General features: G+C 41.7%; 2 protein-coding genes and 2 pseudogenes across 3 annotated transcripts in view; 1 reads left to right on the top strand and 3 right to left on the bottom strand.

Moving 5' to 3' along the window:
- LOC146457820 (uncharacterized) overlaps positions 1 to 11,741 on the top strand; it is a 14,042-nt pseudogene extending 2,301 nt beyond the window's left edge. The window contains exons 2-3 of the transcript XR_014858395.1: positions 4,561 to 4,990; positions 10,878 to 11,741. The product of XR_014858395.1 is annotated as an uncharacterized LOC146457820 (transcript). The remainder of the gene's footprint in view (positions 1 to 4,560; positions 4,991 to 10,877) is intronic.
- Positions 6,381 to 7,691, bottom strand: LOC146457822 (uncharacterized; annotated as a pseudogene).
- On the bottom strand, positions 8,409 to 9,549 carry LOC146457821 (uncharacterized). Its single transcript, XM_085091485.1, is given in 3 exon segments — positions 8,409 to 9,451; positions 9,454 to 9,474; positions 9,477 to 9,549. Coding segments are annotated over 3 exon segments (1,020 nt in total). The 3' UTR covers positions 8,409 to 8,525.
- Positions 11,742 to 13,211: 1,470 nt separating the features above from the next.
- LOC146457819 (uncharacterized) lies at positions 13,212 to 14,949 on the bottom strand. Its single transcript, XM_085091554.1, has 2 exons — positions 14,478 to 14,949; positions 13,212 to 14,308 (listed from the first exon to the last, which is right to left on the bottom strand). Exons 1-2 carry the CDS (start codon positions 14,947 to 14,949, stop codon positions 13,212 to 13,214), a joined length of 1,569 nt encoding a protein of 522 aa, XP_084947680.1.
- Positions 14,950 to 20,329: the final 5,380 nt, after the last annotated feature.

The following is a 20,329-nucleotide window of genomic DNA, read 5'->3' as shown; positions in this document are numbered from 1 at the left end:
TGGGAACCTTGAATCCGCCAGTAGAGAAGGTAACATTTAGCCACTTATATCCGGGATCTGTTGGAAACGTATGTTTTTCTAAGCTATAAATAAATTTTCTCCACTACTAAATTAAAGCGGCACGCGTATTTGGTTAACAAAAAATGACAGACAGTGACATTTGCAGTTTCTAGATCATAAATGACCCCCCCCCCCCCCCGACTGAGTGAGCAGCAGACAAAGGAAAAAAAAAAGGTGCGCGCGCGAAAGTTAGAGGTATTAACACAGAAACTAGATACTTTTTTTAGTCAACCATCAGCATTACTCACAGGCACTTCTGGTTTTTCAAAAAAAAAAAAAACGAAATGATAAACCAAGCCGGGATACAAAAAACATTCCTGTTACAATTTCGCCCATCCAATTCCATCACATTTTGGCATTTTACTGTATAACAGAAAATTATACTTGCAATTATATTCCAATTTATTCCGTGGTGACTGGAATCCACAGAAACATAATCGACATTTCACTGAAACGAATTTAAAAAATAAGAATTCTTTACCTGTGGTCAGCTTCACTGCAATTTCCTTTCCACAGCCTATGCCATAGGCTCAACGGGCCACAAGCTTTCCGTTACTGAAGCTGAAGTTGTTCAATTTGCTTATCCCTGGTATTTTGCACTGCTCAGTGTTCAGGGAATGTTCTTCTAGTCGCTCAACCGCGACGACTTGAACACCTTCGATTCCTCCATACGAAAAAAAAGCTGCTTTCATCTGGTGAGCATTCGTGACATCATTCCCCTCGTTTACAAACTTGCGTATATGGCTCTTGGCGGTTGCTGCCATTCTATCAGCCGCCCCCTTGCCTCCTTGCGGGTCACTAAAGTCAACTCCTACCACTTTGATACCTGTTGACATCTCAATTGACGGGCAAGCAAGGATCGTTGCCGACGAATGGTAACAACCAGCATTATCCTGCCGGAAGAAGGCCCTGGTGATGTTAGGATGCTCCGCCCTGAGGGTGTGTAGCACATGCTGCATGATTGTAATGACGGCAGAGCATTTCTTCCACCTCTTGCCTCTTGCCCACCTCTTGAACTGCGCAGGCATATAGTAGCCGGCGTTGAAGCCAGGGGGCACAAGAAATTCTCAGTTTTCACATTCTTGGGTGAGGCTTTTGTTTTGTTTTCTTTTTTCTCTAGCAATCCTTCCAGTCCACTCGACTCTTGCAAGGTGGTCGCACGAGAGGAGAGCACATTCGTTGACAAAACTGGAAATGATGCTAGGCCGGGTGCAAGCGTATTTTCTCCCACCTTAGCCGAGCTCAGTAATTTATTAGCTATACGTCTACAATAACAGCTTCTCTCTGCCCTTCTGAAATAAGTAGACTGTACGCCACTACTTGTGAAATAAAAGGGGGTCGAAGTTTAGGGGCTATTCCTTATTGTATATAATTCTTTGAAACCTGTCGCAATATCTCGGTAGTATCTATTCTTCTTCTGTTTTTCCTCTCGGGACCTTCTTTCCTCCCTGGCATTGTTTCTCAATCTTACTGAAGATATAAACTTTTTTGGGGGCTGGGAAAATTGGATATACTCACGTGTACCAATAGGAAGAAACGTTTTCCCCGTGAAAAGGACAAAGGCGGATTCTTTGCTGTTAATTCCACGATTTCCTTTAGCTGACAAGGACTTGTGTCCAGCAAATTCGCTTGGAATGGAACAGCGAACCTTTCCGCTCTTCCAGCCAACCCCATAGGCCTCCCGATGACGAGGACACACTGTTAAGGATGAATGGTGACCTTCTATCTTAAACACACCTTAAGAACACACGTGCAATAATCTCGTTAACGTAAATTAAACTAGGTAAAGAGGATAAAGGTTGCCGCAAAGAACATAGTGAGATAAATAGCAAAGGCACAGGGTGATAAATAAAATGATCACAAGAAAAGAAAATTACCTGCCCTTGCCAGCAACAAATGAAGTTCATTTTCCATACCCTCGTCCACCACTTTACATCTTTTGAGATGAGAAGCGACTTCCCCTTTACAGTCTTCTAAGACAACGCACTGAAAATCGTCAGGATTTTTCTTCGTGTTTGCACCGCACGATATCGAATCTGTCTTTAGTAAAAAGGAATAGCTATAAAATGCCATATCAAACTGGTGTCGCTTACGACAGATACAGAACAAATGTGAATGTGTCCGTGGCCAGGAATTGGGCAATTTCCGGGAAATTTGAATACGTCGAAAGATATTTTTAGCGGTGACTTATTCTGCACGACGTATCACGCCACGTCGTGTTTCATCAAGTGAAACACATGATCTGATCAAAAGCTGTTCTTCGCGGAAAGTTGAAAACCTTTTACACTGTAAAAGTGTCTACGAATACAAACAGTTACAGAGAAAACGTGAATTTGTCTAAGAATGTGGCCAGGAATTTGGCATTTTCCGGGGAAATTTAAATACGTCCAAAGATATTTTTAGTTGATACTTATCTGCTGCGTGACGTATCACGCCATGTAATTTGAAGCGAGTGAATTATAATTATGATCTGGTCACACGCTTTAGAATCGAATGTAGACTATAAAAAGAGCATTATGCGTGAGTCTCACGCCTGGGGACTAGAGGCATCGATCTCACGCATCAAGGACAATTTCTCACGCCTGACTCACAAATCTGGACGAGTTGTTCTAAAAAACTTCATTTCATTTCAGATTAGTTATGTATTATTTCTTTGCTCCTTATAACTATCGCAAAAGCTTTCAAATGTCTACAATCCGTTTGAATCGTAAGTGTTCAAAGGTCGTCGGAATATCGTCGTCCATATTCGACAACGTTCGGAAGTCTTCGGAAAATCGTCGGAGATCTTCGGAAGTGGCTCGGACTTTTCCGGAAATCCCGGTCATGACGAGACAAAAATCTTACGCGTTTCACTCAGAAAAAGTTGGCAGGTATAGAATGGTATTGTTTTCTCCAATATCGATATCCCAGTTGAAACTCCGAATAGAAGGAAAGACAGAGGTGCAAGGTGAGAAAGTGAAAGTTTATCATGTGTGTGGTTGTAACAGTTTGCTGAACTGGAGCTTAAACTTTTGAATTCAAAGCACAGCGACGAAATCTAAAATATCAACCGGTTAGTAAACTTATTCAAATCTTGGCAGTTGTTTTCAGTTTTTTGAATCAGAATTTTTTTGCAGTTCTGCGATAGTTGGCTATTTCTCGACATTTCGATGTTCTGTTGCGCTCGTTTGTTTTGACTCTGATCTGTCCGCGTGTGAAGATTGCAGTCACAGATTAAATTAGCCAAGATTCTGCAATAACTTTTGTTTTAAATGTCGATTACAGAAAATCCTCAGCACTTGCTGACTTCCACAATAAGTCTAGCTGAGCCTCCGACTTGAACAATGCCTGAGATGTTTGATTTTCTGAATTACATTATTGACCGTGCCGAAATGCTGAGTGCAGCGCACCGGCGGTAATTGTTCTATGCCGGTTATTTAGGAGGTGTTATATGATTTTACAGTATTCAAGAAGACAAAATTTTATCAAACGAATTGTGACACGTCGTTTTATAAAGCTATGATAAAATTCCGTTAAAAGGAAGAGCAAACGTTATGTTTCTCGGGAATAACTTGATGTCTTCGACAAGGAACTGATGCAGTTTGCGTGACACTTACTATTCACCGAGCCTTTCGAAACTGCCAAAATAGCCTGCACACTTTTTATTCTGGATGCTTCACTTTAAGCGGGCCAAAAAAGGCATTTTGAGGGAGTGAAAATGAAGGATTCAGCTTAAACTCCACCTATATCTTAGCTCCAGAAAACATATGCCGGGACAGATATAGGCCTCTGAAGTTGACCCTAATTTCACTTTGATATTAAACCCTTGAAGGTCGCTATCTTAAACTAGTCAAATAGGACATTAAAAATATGAATTACGACATAATTTAAACACTTTACGAGTGAAAAAGGAAATATTTAATTGCTGCCGGGATAGAAAAGCAGGAGTAGTTCTCATTGTTGTGTGCGAGCTTGGTATAGATGCACGATTTTCACGTTTTTCCGGGGGGCGAAAACGAGCGTGTAGCCGTAAATTCAACATTTCTAATTTTCAAAAAAACGAAAGAGCGGCTGAACTTTTAGTTGTGATTTTTGAAAATAGTTCACCAAAGGGGACATTTAGGTGAAATAAATGAAATCTGAAACTTCGCTACTGTCGTCGGATTTTTGATATTTACGGTCAGGAGCTCTTAATTATTATTTTTTTTGATTTATTCACTGCAATACAAAACAGTTAATCCCAAAACTAAAGGAAGCAAATGGAGAGCTTATAATTAAAGAGAGGTTTTATAATTTTCGTTCTTGGAGAAGACAGAGCCTTCCGTGATATGTATGTGAATATAAACAATTTGGTTGGTGCAACTGAGACGTAAATTTTCCATTGTGTTAAGATACATGGCATGATTAGTTCAATCAGGTGCCAGTACAAGATAAAGTTAGTGGTGGTTCTAGACCATTCCAGTAAGAAGTCATATGATAACCAGTCCTATGCCATTATTACTGACTTTTCCCGTTTTGTAGCTTCTCAAAGCTCTGAAGTACAAGAAATCTTGGGCTACATCCAAACCATATCTCCTGTGAAGAAGGCCACGTTTCCCCCAACCAAATATTTCAACTGCAATATTCAAAGAAGTGACAGAGTGGTTAGGGCAGTCTGTTTCAACCCAGCAGAGACCCCTGCTAGAAAAGTACCAGAAAGGAAGAACAGCTGTCAGACTCCACAACATAACATCTTCCATCAAGGATGACATCGAAAGCATCATCCAAAACAACACAACTGTACAACCTGTGGTGGTACCATTTGTCTACCAAGATGCTGCAACATCATCTTCCTTACCAAGTCTCTCATCTTTACAAGAGGTATCAAAAGAGCAATTGATTGACGTAAAGGCAAAGGTATTCAGCATCACTGCGGTCAAAATGATTAACAGTCGTTATGGCTACGCTCTACAAATAGTCCATGGGCCAGGACCCCGAAAAAAGGCTTTACAGTACCACTCAGGGGGAGTAATGCTATCATACATCTTGGAAAACTACAATTCCTCTAGTTTCGTTTTATGCATGATAGCAGTGGTGTATAAGTAGCTTAACAGGAATTATCACGTGACAAAGTGACGTCACTTAGTTGTACAGTAAGCTTTAACGATGGTTTCCATGGCAATGCTGGAAAAATGTAAATTTAAACCAAAAAGTCTAAAATAATATTTTTAATGCATTGATCTTCGCAGAAACTTCGCCAAATGGAAGCAGAAGATGAAAAGTAATTCCTAACCAGTGACTTACTTAACTGTCAACGCCACCAAGATACTCTTAATTCCCGTCCGCCATCTTTGGCGGCCATCTTGGATCCACCATCTTCGATATTATGAAACGATAACTTAAAAGCAAAATGTGAAGAAAGTGTTTAAAAAGTTAAAGAAGTGAAGGCCTTGGTTCAAAACACTTATTATCAAATAAAAAAAAATATATAATCATTTGAAAAACTCTTAAACGTTAAAACTCACTCAAATTAAAAAGAAATATTTGAATAATCGGAGAAGATCAAGGCCTATTGCCTCTTAGCCAACAATGCTCCGTGATAAAAAGGAGTGTCTAATTCACATGGAGGGATAATAATTTCATGCATAATTTTCTCAAATATATCTTCTAGTTTGACGGTGTCTTTCTTGGGGTTTGTTAATCTTCCTCATCATGTGACCAACAGGTGAGGGGACTTGAGGGCAGCTCTGCAGGCTTCTTCTCCAAACAGCTGCTTGGTAGTTTGCTCTCAAGGAGTGCATCCTTAAGCAATCTGCGCATGGAGGTAGCTGATTCGAGTCAACTTTCCCTTGTTTCGCACAAAATAACCTACAAATACAACAGAGTCCATATTCGCTTATCATAGAGCTCAAGACAAGATAACCACATAGCATTAAAAAAAACAGCAACATAAACTCTCATACTTATAACGCAATTCGTTGACATCATAGATGCCTGGGGTGGAGCTGTACATCTTGCAGGTGAACTCTTGGAGCTTTGCAAATTGCTCATCTGTGAGGTTCCAATCCATGCCTATTTCCTGAAATAAGGTTTGGAATGACTTGGTTTGTTTAACAAGCTAAAAGCTATTGTCTTGCCCTTTCCCGAAAAAGCACTGACACTGTCGCAGCCAGTGAAAGCATGGAGACCAGGGAGAGATCTACACAGTTCTGACCCCAACATTCTAACGACTCTTGACACATCAATGTATGTTGTGCGAGTTTGTTGGCCGCATTTGACAAACACAGGACATGAGATGAAGCCTTTGAAAGCCAAAGAAAGAAAAAATACATCCGTATCTTCTGACGTAATAATGACGGCTTTTATCCTGTTGCTGCTGCATGTGCTGCATGGAGTAGCATTCTGGTATCAGCTTCTTCTTGCGTCAACCTTAGCTCGTCCACTGTTGTTGCTCCGACTGAAGAGATTTCATAGCAATGATCCTCGGTTGTTACAAAGATTGTCTTAGCAGCAAGCCTCTCTCTGCATCTCTCATTTTGCCTCTCTTCTGAGATGAATTTTATCAGAAGGGATTTATTCTTAGAATTGGAAAGGAATTTCCGCCATTGATGTATCTTGTGGTCTACCTTGGCGTTTCTGAATTCATGACCGCTTTCTGAACCTCTCTTTTCTCTCTCGGCATTCTAGATGGAATCATCTCGGTAAACATGGAACACTACGTCAATACGCTGGCTGTCTGTTCCCTCATGCAAAATCATGGACATTAAGCTATCAGCCACTTCAGCAAACGTCTCCTGGTCACCTCTTATCTTCTGTACCATTGCCATTCCGTCAATAATACGCGTGCACGTGTGAGGTATCACGTCTGCTGCTGTAATATTCTTCTGGAGCTCCTTGGCAAGCGATGCTTTGTTTGTTTTTCTCAGCGATCCATCAGCCGAAGCAAGGGCCCAAGGCAGAGGTCCGAGTGGGTGGCACAGCGCATCACTCATTTTAAGCTTTCTGTTCTCAGCGATGATAATCATTTGAGCAAACAACATGCAATCTGCTTTAATGATCGCTTCCTTGTTTGTCCCCCTTTGGATTTTCATCTTTTTTTAAAGATCACCTAATGTTTTAAGTTTAAGTTTTGTCATTTTGTCGTGGAACTTCACCTTAGGTACGTCAGACTCAAGCCTGTCCTCACTAAAAGTCTCATACGCCTTCTCTCCCAATGCCTCTGCCTGAAGGAGGTCTTTCTCCACCTCACGGGTAGCAAGCTTACCAGTAGATAGACAAACTAGGTCTTGCTGCTCTCCCTTAAAAGAATTGATCCAGCTTCCTTCAAGCAGTGACATCAACGACTTTACGTCTTCTTTGTCTCTTGCCATTCGACTTGCTTGGAGATCGGTGTGCTTGGAGGTCGTTGAGGTGCCCAGATGAAGCATCTCCTTAAACTGTCGCATGAATATGCTTCAATACTCCGCTATAAGATAATATTTGCTCATGGCTCCTGGCTTCAGGCTGAAGCCCTTTATGCCTGCGGGTGTCTGTGTATCTTTATTTACAGTCTCTTCGCAAGTTTGGTCTACAGGTATTCTACCAAATGGGTTCTCGGCCCCAATCTGTACTGAGAAGCCACCAGACTTGAAATACTCTACAACATCTGGATGTTCTTCTTCCAGGTGAGACATTTCTGACAGGTAGGAAGATAAATATCTTGCGTAGTTGACATTGTCATAAGCAAAGCACCATAGGATCATTTTCCTAATTGTTGAAACATGAAGTTCCCAGTTGCCTTCCCTCGATGCTCTTAGAAGTCCTAGGAGAATCTCTACCATATCTAGGTAAGATAACCAGAACTTGGATAGCTTGCCATTCTCGTGCCGGAGGAACTCCACGTACTTGTCAAAAAGTTTGACAAAGCCAACACTAGAAGCCCTGGTCATATGCTTCTGGAACTGCCTTTCGCAGATATCATCATGCAACTCGCCAATCTCACTGAAGAAGCTATTAACAGTTGTCTTGGATTCCTCATGATTCTCCTCTATCCAGGGTACGAATCCTTGCCACACCAGTCTCATGAGGGCTTCATACATCAGTTTGTGGAGTCTAACACCACGATTATACCTGCGACCATCTAGGACTCCTGCAACAGAACCTTCTGCAAGCACACCAGATTCGACACACAAGTCCCTCAAGCCGGGATCCTGGTAGCGCTTCCCGATGATCGACAACATGGTGCAGGCCATGTGGAATACCCCCATCCTCAGCACGATATCTTTAAATCTCTCTCTTTGTTTCCCCTGGACCTCGGCTGCCTTTGCGTACAGCGCTTGGTCAAAGACGCGAAAGATACTCTTCAACTTGAGCATATTCTTGATCTTGAGTGACTGTTGTAGAACCTCGTGAACGGTAGCCACGTCAGTAGCCGGTGCATCAATAGTTGGGAGATATCCGATGATATCCTGTGAGACTTAAACTTCGCTACGGAAAGAAATATTAAATCCTGTCCAGCCACTGGCTTTTTACTTCTCTTTTGCGTGGAGTCGTACTAAGATCCAAAGGAGATTCTTCTTTCTTGCTTCCGCTAAGATCTCTTCAGCTGTTACCTCGAGAAATGCTCTCGCTTGAGGACCACAGCGATCACCAGCGTTGTATGGAGGGACAGCCGAGCTTACTGAAGAATCAATGCTTCTTTTCCTTGTCCTAGCTTGCTCGATTCCAGGTGTGGGAGGGAGGTTGGGACCAAAATGCCTTCCTTGGACAGCATTTCCATTTACTCGATGTGATGTTCCCGCACCAGAAAGGGTTTCTTCTCCTCTATCAATATTGTCCCACGCAAGCGTTGTGTTGACATGTGGTTGGATATTTTCTGGCAAGGGAACGTCATTGTCAGGCGTCAAGGCCATTTTTTGAAGGCAAAGAGCAGTGTTAATTTCCTCAATTTGCGAATATGCAATCCCATGCCCACATCGGTTTAACATCTGAATAAGTTCAACATTGTTTGTCGGGGATTTAACGGCGTACGGTAACAGTATTTGCTTGGGAGGTTTCTGGCATCCCCCAGTTACACCATATATAATGTCCTGCCCAAAAGAATGGACATGGCGCCGGATGCGGTTGTTATATTCAGTTGGGATTTCTGTGTTGCCAGTTAACAGAGTGTATAGAGAAGATTCTAGTTCTGCTGGAAGATTGACTGCACTCTCACATAACTCAGAAGGCTTCGGTGGCCATGACATTTCTATATTATTTGAATGAACTGCATCACGGATGTACAGGACAGCTTGCTGAATTTCCTTGATTTTAGATGGATCATCGCTGTTTTCTAACTTCTGAGCTAATTTTACCATCTCTCTGGCCAACTGACCCTTTGAAAGACTTTCAGGAAGAACAAAAATCTTGTTGTTGTTCAGGAGATCTTCAAACTGCAATAAGTCGCCGAATTCTCTTCCAGCTTTCTACGGAAATGATTTTCGTTGATTCGAGTATCTCGGTAGCGCCCATTGATCGCATGTAGGACATAAGGTTCTCATTCAGATCAGCCATCTTAATAATTCTGGGATTTTCCAATAAATCTGATCGAATAAACTCAAACAGTTTGTCATAAGCTTGAGACACTATGTTGCAATAGTTGGTTTCGTTCCAGTCAGTTCCACTTTCCAAGTCTGAGTTCTTACCTGCTTTATCAGGTCTGGTATAATCTCGATAGCACTGGCCGTGGTACCATGCTTCAGCTGCTACCAAATCTCGAGAGGCAAGGGCAATTATTCTGCTATCACCCTCAGCAATAGCAGCCTTTATTTTGAATCATCAGTACGCAAGTCAACACACTGAGTCAGAGGATCGCATGTCCTTGTACCTTTTTTGTATCTAGTTTTCTTTTCACAAAAAATGCTTATTTCCGGATAAGTTCTCCTCGTGATTGGCCCTTGTCGATGAGGTCTTTGCTCCCCATTTTCCACATGGCTCTCAGGAAACTCTTTTGCCGCATCCGTTGTTTGAGAAATTTTCTCCAATTCTCGCTTCATTGTAAATAGATTGCGACATTTTCTATGATAACTAACTGGAGGAATTTCTCCTTCCTTCGCATTCCCTGCTAAATCAAGCAGCAGCCTATGATTTCTAATTTCAGCCGCCCCCAACAATGTTTTCCAAGAATCGAGATCTTTAGGGCTAATTAGCAAACTTTCATCATCTGAACAGTGAATAACACAAGTTTCGTAACGAGGTCGTTTAGTTTCGTCTGTTGGAAAAACAAAAAAAGAAACTCAAGTCAAGTTTTCATTGTGAGTTTTATAGTACAGTTGATTGCCAACTCTGGAATGTTTGTAAGTTCAAAGCATATAAAGTGCTTAAAGGTCTTCAAAAAGTTTATTTTTGTGGTCTTTAATTAACTAAAACCTTTAAAAACTTTAAATTCACTTTGTTATTTAGCAAAAGGGGCTTCAAATCGTGGAAAATAGACAAGAACGTTGAAGCACTTACCATGCAGTGGGGCTGCCATCTTGGAATTTACCCATGATGCCTCTTGCTTTTGAGTTTTGTCGTTCTATTTATTTTCTTTATAATTAAACGACAAATTTTAGCTTTTAACCAAGCAAAATGTTTAGAAATATTGTTTAATATAAAATGCACTTAGTTATTTGTTATAATAAATAAAGAATGCATTTAAAATAATTGTTTTATGCCAGCCTCGTTTCCATGTTACAGAGATATTTTATTAAAAACAGTAGTAAACAAAAAATTCTGAAAGCTACTCTTCCAGGGTTGCTATCAGGTGAATTTGAAAACTCTTTTAGATAACCTTTCATAAAATATCACTCACATTTTCTCCCCCTGAGTGGTACCGGGAACCTGCTCTGGCCCATGGACTAAAAGACAAGAAGTCATTCTGGTTGACCACACCACCTCGATAAAACTCTTACTCTGGCAGGAACATTGTCACAAACTAGAAGATCAAAAGACCTATCCCTTACAGAATCTAAGACCCAAAGAGTCCAATGGATCGCAATATCTCAACACCCCAAAGTCAGAGCAGTTTCTTTTCAAAGAGATCCCATCTTCACACAAGACTTGGCACAAGTCACAACAGAAATGGAATCACTCACACAGAGGAAAGTGTCAGGTAAAATAATTGGTGTCCAACGTGCCTCAAAAAGTCTTTCCTGCACGTCATGCAAAAAGAAGGTTACAGTGAAATCGAATGGAAAGATCGCAAATTGTCAGTCCTGCAAGATGATGATGATAGTAACTTCTTGTCAACCTCAGTGGTTTTTGAAAGTGCTTTTTCAGAACACTCAAAACATTAATGACAAACTTGCACTTACACACTTTCATCACTAGGTCTATAAACTGGCTTCATTTTTACCCGATGTTAACCCCAACATCATATCAGAGGAAGACATCATTTTCCATCTGCTAGACAACGAATCCAGCTTCTGCATTACTTATGACACTGCCTCTAATAAACTGATAGAAGTTTCACTTGAGGCTACTTGGGAAACATTATTGAAATGTTGACTTTGGAAATGAGCTGTTTGAACCCTTCAAAAAGCTTCTGCATTACTTATGACACTGCTTCTCATAAGCTGATAGAACTTTCACTTGAAGCTCTTTGAGAAATATTGTTTAAATGTTGACTTTCGAAATGAGCAGTTTCAACCCTCCAAAAAGCTCAATGTTATCAAACTTTAACAGAAAAAGGACCTATTTTCAATTCAGAATGTTCAGTTCAGTTACAGAAGTAACAGTTGATGTTTTTTTTTTATTATGATAACTATCTTTAAGAAGAAATATACATTTTGCTGTTGTTTTTTTATAATTAATTTCCTTTTTTATGATAACTATTTCTAAATAGAAAAACACATTTTATCATGCCCATACAACACAGAAAATGTGGTGTTAGATCTATAAATACATGTTATAAAAGCTTTACAGTTTCTGTTTCATTTTACACTAAATTTCAGAAGTAGTCCACATTTTCAAAATTGTTTAATAAAAAAGATTTAAATAAAATTAATGCTTACATTTAAACACATTTTCAACTTTTCTCTTACTACTTACTAACACTTAACTCCCACACCAACTACAGTAAAACTTGTAGATGTACACACCCGATGGACTGCCACGACTGCCTCCTCAAAAACCATACGATATAGCTAGCCTTTAAAATCTTTCCATACACAGAGTAAGTACAGGTTTCACAATACACCATAACCCTTTATTTGACAACATACCATAGGCATATTCATCTATCCCAATAACCAAAAAACAATATTTCCCCTTTGAAATGCCGAACGCACTTCCCTAATCTTCGATTACTACTAGTAAATATTCAGAGGACCAACGGTGCCACATCGCATCTTTACTCCTTTGAAGGAATTTCGCTCGTTTCCTGAGGTCCTTTTCTGTCAGATGATACAATTGCAGTTGTGGCAAAATGTTGGACTTGATGAACAACATGGCGTTCGGCGTCAGCGTGGGTAGCTGTATGTCGTCTTCTATTTAACTTAGGGGGGCGGTTGTTCAGTACTATCTCAACGTCCAGGAGCACCTCACTGAGATCGTCCCAGGATAGTTGACCTTGTCCCACTGCGCCCCTTGATAGTTCTCAGTTCTCTGAAATCAACATGGCTCCTCAGGCTGGGATTCAAACACCCGGTCTATACGTCTTTCTCAAGTATCAGGATAAGCTTCTCAACTGGGCGATCAAGGAAAGTTGCTCCTGTGGTAACCTTGACCGACCGTACATATCCTTCTTCGTCAGGGTAAGTGTCGACAATACGGGCCAAAGGCCAATGGTTCTGTGCTACACGGTCATCAACGATCAGGACCAGGTCTCCCTTTTCAAAGTTTCTCCTGGGACAATTCCATTTTGATCTTTGCTGAAGGCATTGAACTTATTCTCTTCTTCATCTTGACCAAAATACGTTTGCAAGGTACTGGACCCTCTTCCATCTTTTGCGCAGATAAACATCTTCTTTGTAGAAGTTACCAGGAGGGGGTAGTACGACTTTAGACTTCATCGTCAGGGTGTGATTCGGTGTTAGTGGGTCTAGATCTCCTGGATCACTGGAAGGAGTGGTGAGAGGTCTGCTGTTTATAATACACTCTACTTCTGCCATCAGAGTTCGAAACGATTCGTCGTCAAGGTTACGACCATGTTCTCACATTAAGGCGGTGAGGATTGAGCGGACTGAGTGTATTTGTCATTCCCAGACGCCACCCATATGTGACGCAGACGGTGGGTTTTGCTTCCATTGCACCCAATCAGCTTTGAATTCCGTGCATAAACCTCTCTGGATTGCGTTGTTGTCCATCTCTGATAACGCTCTTTGCAATTCTTTCTCTGCTCCGGTAATATTTGTTCCTTGATCGGATCTGATTTCACGTACAGGCCCTCTTCTTGCTATAGAATGTCGCAAGGCATTTAGAAAGGAATCTGTTTCCAGGGAGTTCGCTGTCTCTATATGTACAGCTCGACTAGATAAACAGGTAAATAACGCATCATAACGCTTCAATTCCTTTCTTCCCTCTTTAATGTAGAATGGGCTAAAGTAGTCGACGCCACAGTAAGTGAATGGAGGTGCTGGGGCAATCCTTTCTTTGGGAAGATCGGTCATCCCTTGCTCACCAACTACACCACGAAGCCGCCAACAAGTCACGCATTTGGAAATGAAGTGCCTCACAACAGAATTGGTGTTTATGATCCAATATCGATTTCTAAGCGTGCCTAAAGTGATGCCGCGACCAGAATGCGCAACATTCTCATGTGCATCTCTAACGATCAGATCTACCACGAAACTCTTCTTGGGGAGGATGATGGGATACTTGAAATTATTGGGAAAGACTTGCGATCTGCTGAATCTGCCTCCGACGCGCAACAGGCCATTCTGGTCAAGAAAAGGATCAAAGCAATATAATGTACTAGTTTTCTTGATTTCCGCTTTCTTGACTCTCACGAGGTCGCGATTCTTCTGATGCTCTTCTCCTTGAATCTTGCGCAGGGCTTCACATTCTTTAGGAAACGCACATCCTTGTACCAATTTGAGTATGATTTCTTCGGCGCGTTGTAATTCCTCAACTTTCAAGGGTTGGCTGCTCAATTTTTCTGCTCTGTGTGTTTCCAACGGCGCTTGAACATGAGCTAAAAACTGCTTGAGGTGAAGTATCCGGGCCACGCATCGTTTCATGCGGTTCCAATTTGAGAAACGCGTGAACCTGGTCAAGATTTCCTCCTTTTCATCAGAAACGGTGGCATGTGTTACAACTTTCTTTACTTCAGGATCATCGGTAAGGACTGCGTCTAAATCGCAAGGAAACCTAGGCCATTCACCCTCGGGATACCACAAAAAATCTGGACCTCTGACCCATCGATGTCGTTTAGTTATCTGATTGCCCTCCAAACCACGCGCTGCGTCATCAGCCGAATTATTTTCGGAGTCCACATGCCTCCATTGGATAATGGATGTTACCTTGGTCGTCTACACTTCGCAGATACGTCACCTGACCATAACCAGTGGCACTAGCGTCTGAGAAATGGTGGATTTGCCTCAACACGACAGAACCATTACCATCCAGGATGACACAACGGTCCATTGAGAAGTCTTCTAATGCTGATAGTTGGCTTTTCCACTTTTCCCAACGTGTACGAAACTCGAGGTCAATCTCTTCATCCCAGTCTATCTTCATGCGGCAAAGGTCTTGCAAAATCTTCTTTCTGTTCAATAGAAAAGGCGCTGCTATTCCGAGGGGTTCATACACTGAACAGATGGTGGATAAAATACCATGGCGAGTCAGCGACTTGTCTTTAAGGATTATCTGGAACCCTAGTGTATCCGATTCAATAGCCCACTGTACACCAAGGGCCCTTTCAACTGGAAGGAAGTAGCAACTTAGGTCCAAAGTCCTTAAATCGTGTGCGCGAATGTCATGTGGCACGCTCATCAATACATTTCTTCTGCTGCTGACAATCTTGGATAGGTTAAATTCTCCAAGAGAACACGCAGAACGAACACCACGTAATCTTTCAATAGCTGTTTCTTCTAAATCCTCCGATCGGAGACAGTCATCCACGTAAAGTTATTGCTCAAAATGTCAGCTGTTTCCAAACCAACATGTTTCTCAGCATCATCTGCGGCTTGTCTTAAAGCGAAGTTGGAACAACTTGGGGAAGATAGTGCTCCAAAAAGATGAACATTCATCTGGTATTCTGCAGGGGCCTCGTCGAGAAGACCATCAGGCCACCAGAAGAATCGGAGAAAATCTCTTTGATTGTTGGGTACTCAAACCTGGTGAAACATAGCATCAATGTCTCCCATGAATTCGACAAGGCGACTCGTTAGGTCCGGTCCTTGCATGAGTTGGTCGTTCAGTGATGTTCCTCCATAACGTGCGCTGCAGTCAAAAACGACTCTGATCTTGTCTGGCTTTTTGGGATGGTATAATCGTGATGGGGTATGTACCACACTTGCCCTGACCTGGCGGGAACGTAATCTGGTGGCACTTTTCTGGCAAATCCTTTTCGGATGATGTCATTCATGGAATTGACATAATCTTCGTGAAATTTCTTATTTCTTGTCAGTTTTCTCTTCAGCCAGCATGCTCTTTGGAACACTTGCTCCTTGTTGTCAGGTAGGTGTACGTCTTTAGAGCGGAAGGGTAGAGGTATTTCGTAATGGCCATCATCAGTAAGCTTAATGCCTTTATTCACAATCTCAAGAAATTTCTTATCTTCTTGCGAGTACTGGTGGGCTCTCTCGTCAGATCTTTAGGGAAAGTCCAATTCAAACATCCTGATTAATGCTTGCGGCGTGACAATTTCTTTGACCTTATTTTCTACAGCGAAGTGATGGTCTAGGGGTTTCTCTGATCCCATCTCTACAACGGCTATTCTATTGCAGTTAACTGTTTGATGGTCTTTCTTGTTCAAATTCAAAGGTCCTACTATCGCCCATCCAGCAAAGGTGTTTATTGCATAAGGGCCGCCATTTTCACTGGCAACAATGTCTATCGGTTCAAGGGCTTTTGGACAATTCGATCCAATGAAAAGACCAACTTTCGCACCATGAAGCTTAGAAGGCATACAGTCTGCTATTCTTTCAAGTTGTTTCCACTTATGGGCGAGTTCAGGTGCAGGCACATCCACGTCTATCGCAGAAATGTCTTCTTTAGTAAAGGTCTTCGGCAAATCAATGGGGTTTTCACCATTGAGGTCCGTAACGATCAAACCGTTCAGTGCCTTAGTATTGTGTAACTGAGTGCCGTTTACTGTCTTCACCATTAGCTTCGTATTGGTACCCTTTCCATCTAAGCAAGCAGCTATGTCTTCAAGCAAGAAAGTACCAGTGCTACAGCTGTCGAGCATGGCATACGTTAGGACTTCTTTCCCGGCTGCTTTTAATCTGACAGGAACAATAGGCAAGGCAGTAATTGGGTTCCCTGAGCCGACAGCGCTGCAAACAGCCTCCTCTGTTTCAACATGGGTAGCAGTGAGGACATCTGTAGATTTTTCTGATCACAGATTCTGTTTCTTGGTTGCTAATTGATTGAGACGGAAGTTATCACCGTGAAGCCCGGTAGGATGAGGTCTGAAGCATGTTTTACAGGTATTCCTCTGAGCACATCCGCTTGACCTATGGCCAGCTTGGTAACATGCAAAGCACAAGTCTTTGTCCTTGTGGAATTCTCTCCTCTCTTTCAAGGTCTTCTTTAAGTACTCTTTACAGTCATCAAGGTCATGAGTCTTTCCACACATCTTACTCGAGTTGACTAGGCCAAGCCCTTTAGCTTCGGGTGTGGCAGTTATCGCCGTCGCGTGACTGGATACATGAGTTGTCGCGCGTGAGCACTCTCCGATTTTCGGCTTGAGTGTTTTTCCCTTTGTTTAAACGACCAGGGCGATCTGAGGTATCTTGACGATTAAGGACGTTCGTGCTAATTGTTTATGCGTATCTTTAGCGTGCAGGTAACGCACACGCCAAGGAATGTCACGCGCAATTCATGGTTGACGATACACGGAGGAAGACGAAGGTAAACACACATGTCAGCCAACGTGACAGCATTATAAAGGGGGAAATTCATCTCCGTTGCACAGTTTTGAAACGAAAAATCGACGTGAAACGATTAGACGGGTTAAGGTTGCAACAAAAAGTCCATACCTGCGGGTATTTCGCGCCAAGAGATTAATAAATTTACTTGACTCTCGATATAATAAAATAATTGAAATGCAATACTTTATTTAGTCTATTCGTCAAACGAAGTCACCTTTAAGCTTTTTTAAGTTTTGACAGTAAACGAGAAAGTCTTACCCTTATACAAGAAAGCAATTTTATTGATCACCAATCCCGTGTACAATCAATCTCCACATACCTATTCTAGGTAAATAAATAAGCTTACTTCTCACATTTTCGCCTCCCTCACGGCTATACATGCATTTTGCTGTCATTGGCTAAACAGCTGTTTAAGTTTTGAAGGTAGAATAACCATAAACAACTTAAACGAACAGAGGTTTGACAGCACAGTCGAACGAAAACAATTGACTCGATCGAGCAACCATTGAGCTGTGAATTATGGGATAGATAACCCTGTTTAGGTGCCAGTGCTTCTCCGACCTGTCACGCAAAAACGTGACTTCCGTAAGTTTTTCACGTCTTCGACAACTTCAACTGGATTTTGCATTTTTAAAAGGTTGGTGACCCCCAATTTTTTTTAGACGGTTAACCTTCTTTGACCGATATCTGCTTACTGTCATCAAACGAAAGAAAAATCAATGTGGGAAGTTGTTTTTTTTTTTAATTTATCTACCCACGCGCGATCGAACTCTGTACATTTTGTGCCACTTCTGGGGTGGAAATACAATTATTAAAGATTAGTTGTAGCTTTAGGGATAATAAAAGTGGAATTTATTTGTTTAATAGATCCTCTGAAATAAACTTCGGCAATGAAAGTTTGTCTCGAGCGATTCGTTTATAAACATTTTGCATCAACAACCGGTGAGGTCATATCGAGTGACAAGGACCGATTTCTCAAAATAAGCGCAAACTTGCAGATGTCATATCTCCAAAACGAAGTCGGTGACCCCCATTTTTTTTTGCATTTCAGAAGTAAGTAATTCATAGACTAACTGCAGCAGAAGTTTGAAAAAAAATCAATGTTAAAACATTTTAGCGCAAACGTCCTTAAGCTCTTCTCGTGAATACGCAGGATCCATTGCAATTCCTGCTTCAGTCTTGACAAATTCCACAAAGGTAGCAAACATGGGAATGATATTTCTTGTCGCTCGGAGCTTACTTGCTTCTCTGCGCCATCTGTCCTGGAGTGGCAGCGGAAGCTTTTTAACCATAGTCTGAATGTTGTGGGGATGATCCAGAGTCGAGAGAAACTTAAGTTCAGACACTGAGTAAGAAACGTTGCGAAGCAGGCTAACGCTTGATCATCTCCTTGTTTAACATAAGGCCAATCTTCAATCTTCTTAATGTAAGCGTTCGAGATTTTGTACGGATCTCCATACTTTTCTACCAAAAGCTTCATAGCCTCGGTATAACCATTTTGTCCTTCCAGGTGGAGGCATCCTTTAATCAGCTCTTTCGGCTCTCCTTCAACGTACTGCTCCAAATAACATAGGCGGACATTGTTTGACTTCAGTTTACTCTCAATTTGCGATTCAAAGGTCCTGACAAACGTGAAGAAATCGAGGGGGTTGCCGGTGGACTTGGAAATGGTTAATGTAGGCAGAAGGGTCTGCTGTTGCTGTTCAACCAAGAACTCTGTTAATCGATTTTGTTGGCTGAGAACTTCTTGGAAGCCTTTGGGAATGTTCTGGTTTTCACTACGCTTTACTTTAAACTCTGGAGCCAACGTGTTCGGCCATGAGCATTGCGCTGCAACTGGTTCTAATTGCACAGGCAAGTGATACGAGTGAGGTACGGGCGGAGGATTCAAGCGAGGAAGTAGATTGACCTGTGGATCCTGCATGGCTGTTGGCGGTGGATGAATGGTTGCATCAGACAACTTCCTCTCAAAGCTTGAATCACAGTCTTCAAATTCAGCATACGCCCTTTCGCGCACTTGAGCCACTGCTAGCTGCTCTTCCAGATGTAAATGCTCAGCTCTTTTCTCTTATTCTTGTCTACTCTCTAACATCGCAAATTTCGCCATGAGTTCGGCAGTCTTGCCTCTTTCTTTCGCCCGACAGGACGCAATTGATGACTTAGCCGATGATCCTTTTGTGATGCGAGACGAGCCAGTAAGATTTGAACAATTTGATCGGCTATCCAAGCTGTTTTCTATTTTCTCCTTCGCGGAAGAAATCCACCGTTCTGTTTGTTCGATAAAATCAATCATCTCGGTCCTTTGTTTAACGTACCAGTCACTAGCTGCGTTGACATCTTCATCGTTTCCAAGGTCAACCGTAAGGGCTGCGACCACCTTCTTCAGCTCTTCGCTGGTGGCGCGAAACGCGGATAACTCATTTTCAACAGAATTTACATCGTCCGTATTTGCAGTCTTCTCAGTAACTCGCTCAATCTGCTGTTTAACCTTTCATTGCAGCGAATAACAATCCATCCATCGAAGTCGAGTGACATAGGCCGATCCTTTCTCTAAGCGTCGCTCTGGCCTCGCACTTTGAACTGTACCAGCAGTAATCTCCTTCGACTGATGCTCGTCCTCATAAGTTTGTCCGTAATGGCTCCCGACTTCCATTATAATCAAATTTAACGTTTCAACGAATGAAGGGGCCAAAAACCATTGCTCCAACGCATTTCGCACTTTGAACCATACCAGCAGTAATCTCCTTCGACTGATGCTCCTCCTCGTAAGTTTGTCCATAATGGCTCCTGACTTCCATTATAATGAAATTTAACGTTTCAACGAATGAAGGGGCCAAAAACCATTGCTCCAACGCGTTTCTTAACTTCTTTAATGTCAAATATCCGATGCGGTAAAGGTTGATGCCAAAGCAATAATCGATACCGTTGCTAGAGAAATAAACAAGGAATATACAAGTTACTTCAGCAAAAGGACGAACCAAAACACAAGAATATAGAAATAACAAACTAAGCAGAAATGACAAGCCAAAAAATAATACTTACAAACGTTATATGGCCTTTAAAACGGACAGACGACGCGATGTAGGAAAAAACGCAAAACCTAAAACAGTATTCTCCAAAGCGCAAAAATGAGAGTGAATAAAAAGCAAAGACGCGAATTTATACTAATGAACTAAGGAACAATAGACAAAGTTATGCAGAAAAAACTAACAAAATAATAATGAAAACGACATGCAAGCGTGACACACAAAAAAATGTTCCAAAACAAAAGAGTT

The sequence above is a fragment of the Pavona decussata genome, unplaced genomic scaffold (genome assembly GCF_977016875.1).
Source record: "Pavona decussata unplaced genomic scaffold, jaPavDecu1.1 SCAFFOLD_237, whole genome shotgun sequence".
Classification (NCBI taxonomy): Eukaryota; Metazoa; Cnidaria; class Anthozoa; order Scleractinia; family Agariciidae; genus Pavona; species Pavona decussata.
The sequence above is the reverse complement of the archived record's forward strand: the minus strand, read 5'-3'. Positions and strand labels throughout refer to the sequence as shown.

What these genes read in the sequence shown, in the direction of transcription:
- LOC146457819 (XM_085091554.1), bottom strand. Translation starts at nt 14,949, where the DNA reads ATGAGCGTGCCACATGACATTCGCGCACACGATTTAAGGACTTTGGAC. An exon ending in GCGAAGTGTAGACGACCAAG is followed by an intron (nt 14,309 to 14,477) that starts GTAACATCCATT and finishes CTTGCGATTTAG; the next exon opens with ACGCAGTCCTTACCGATGAT.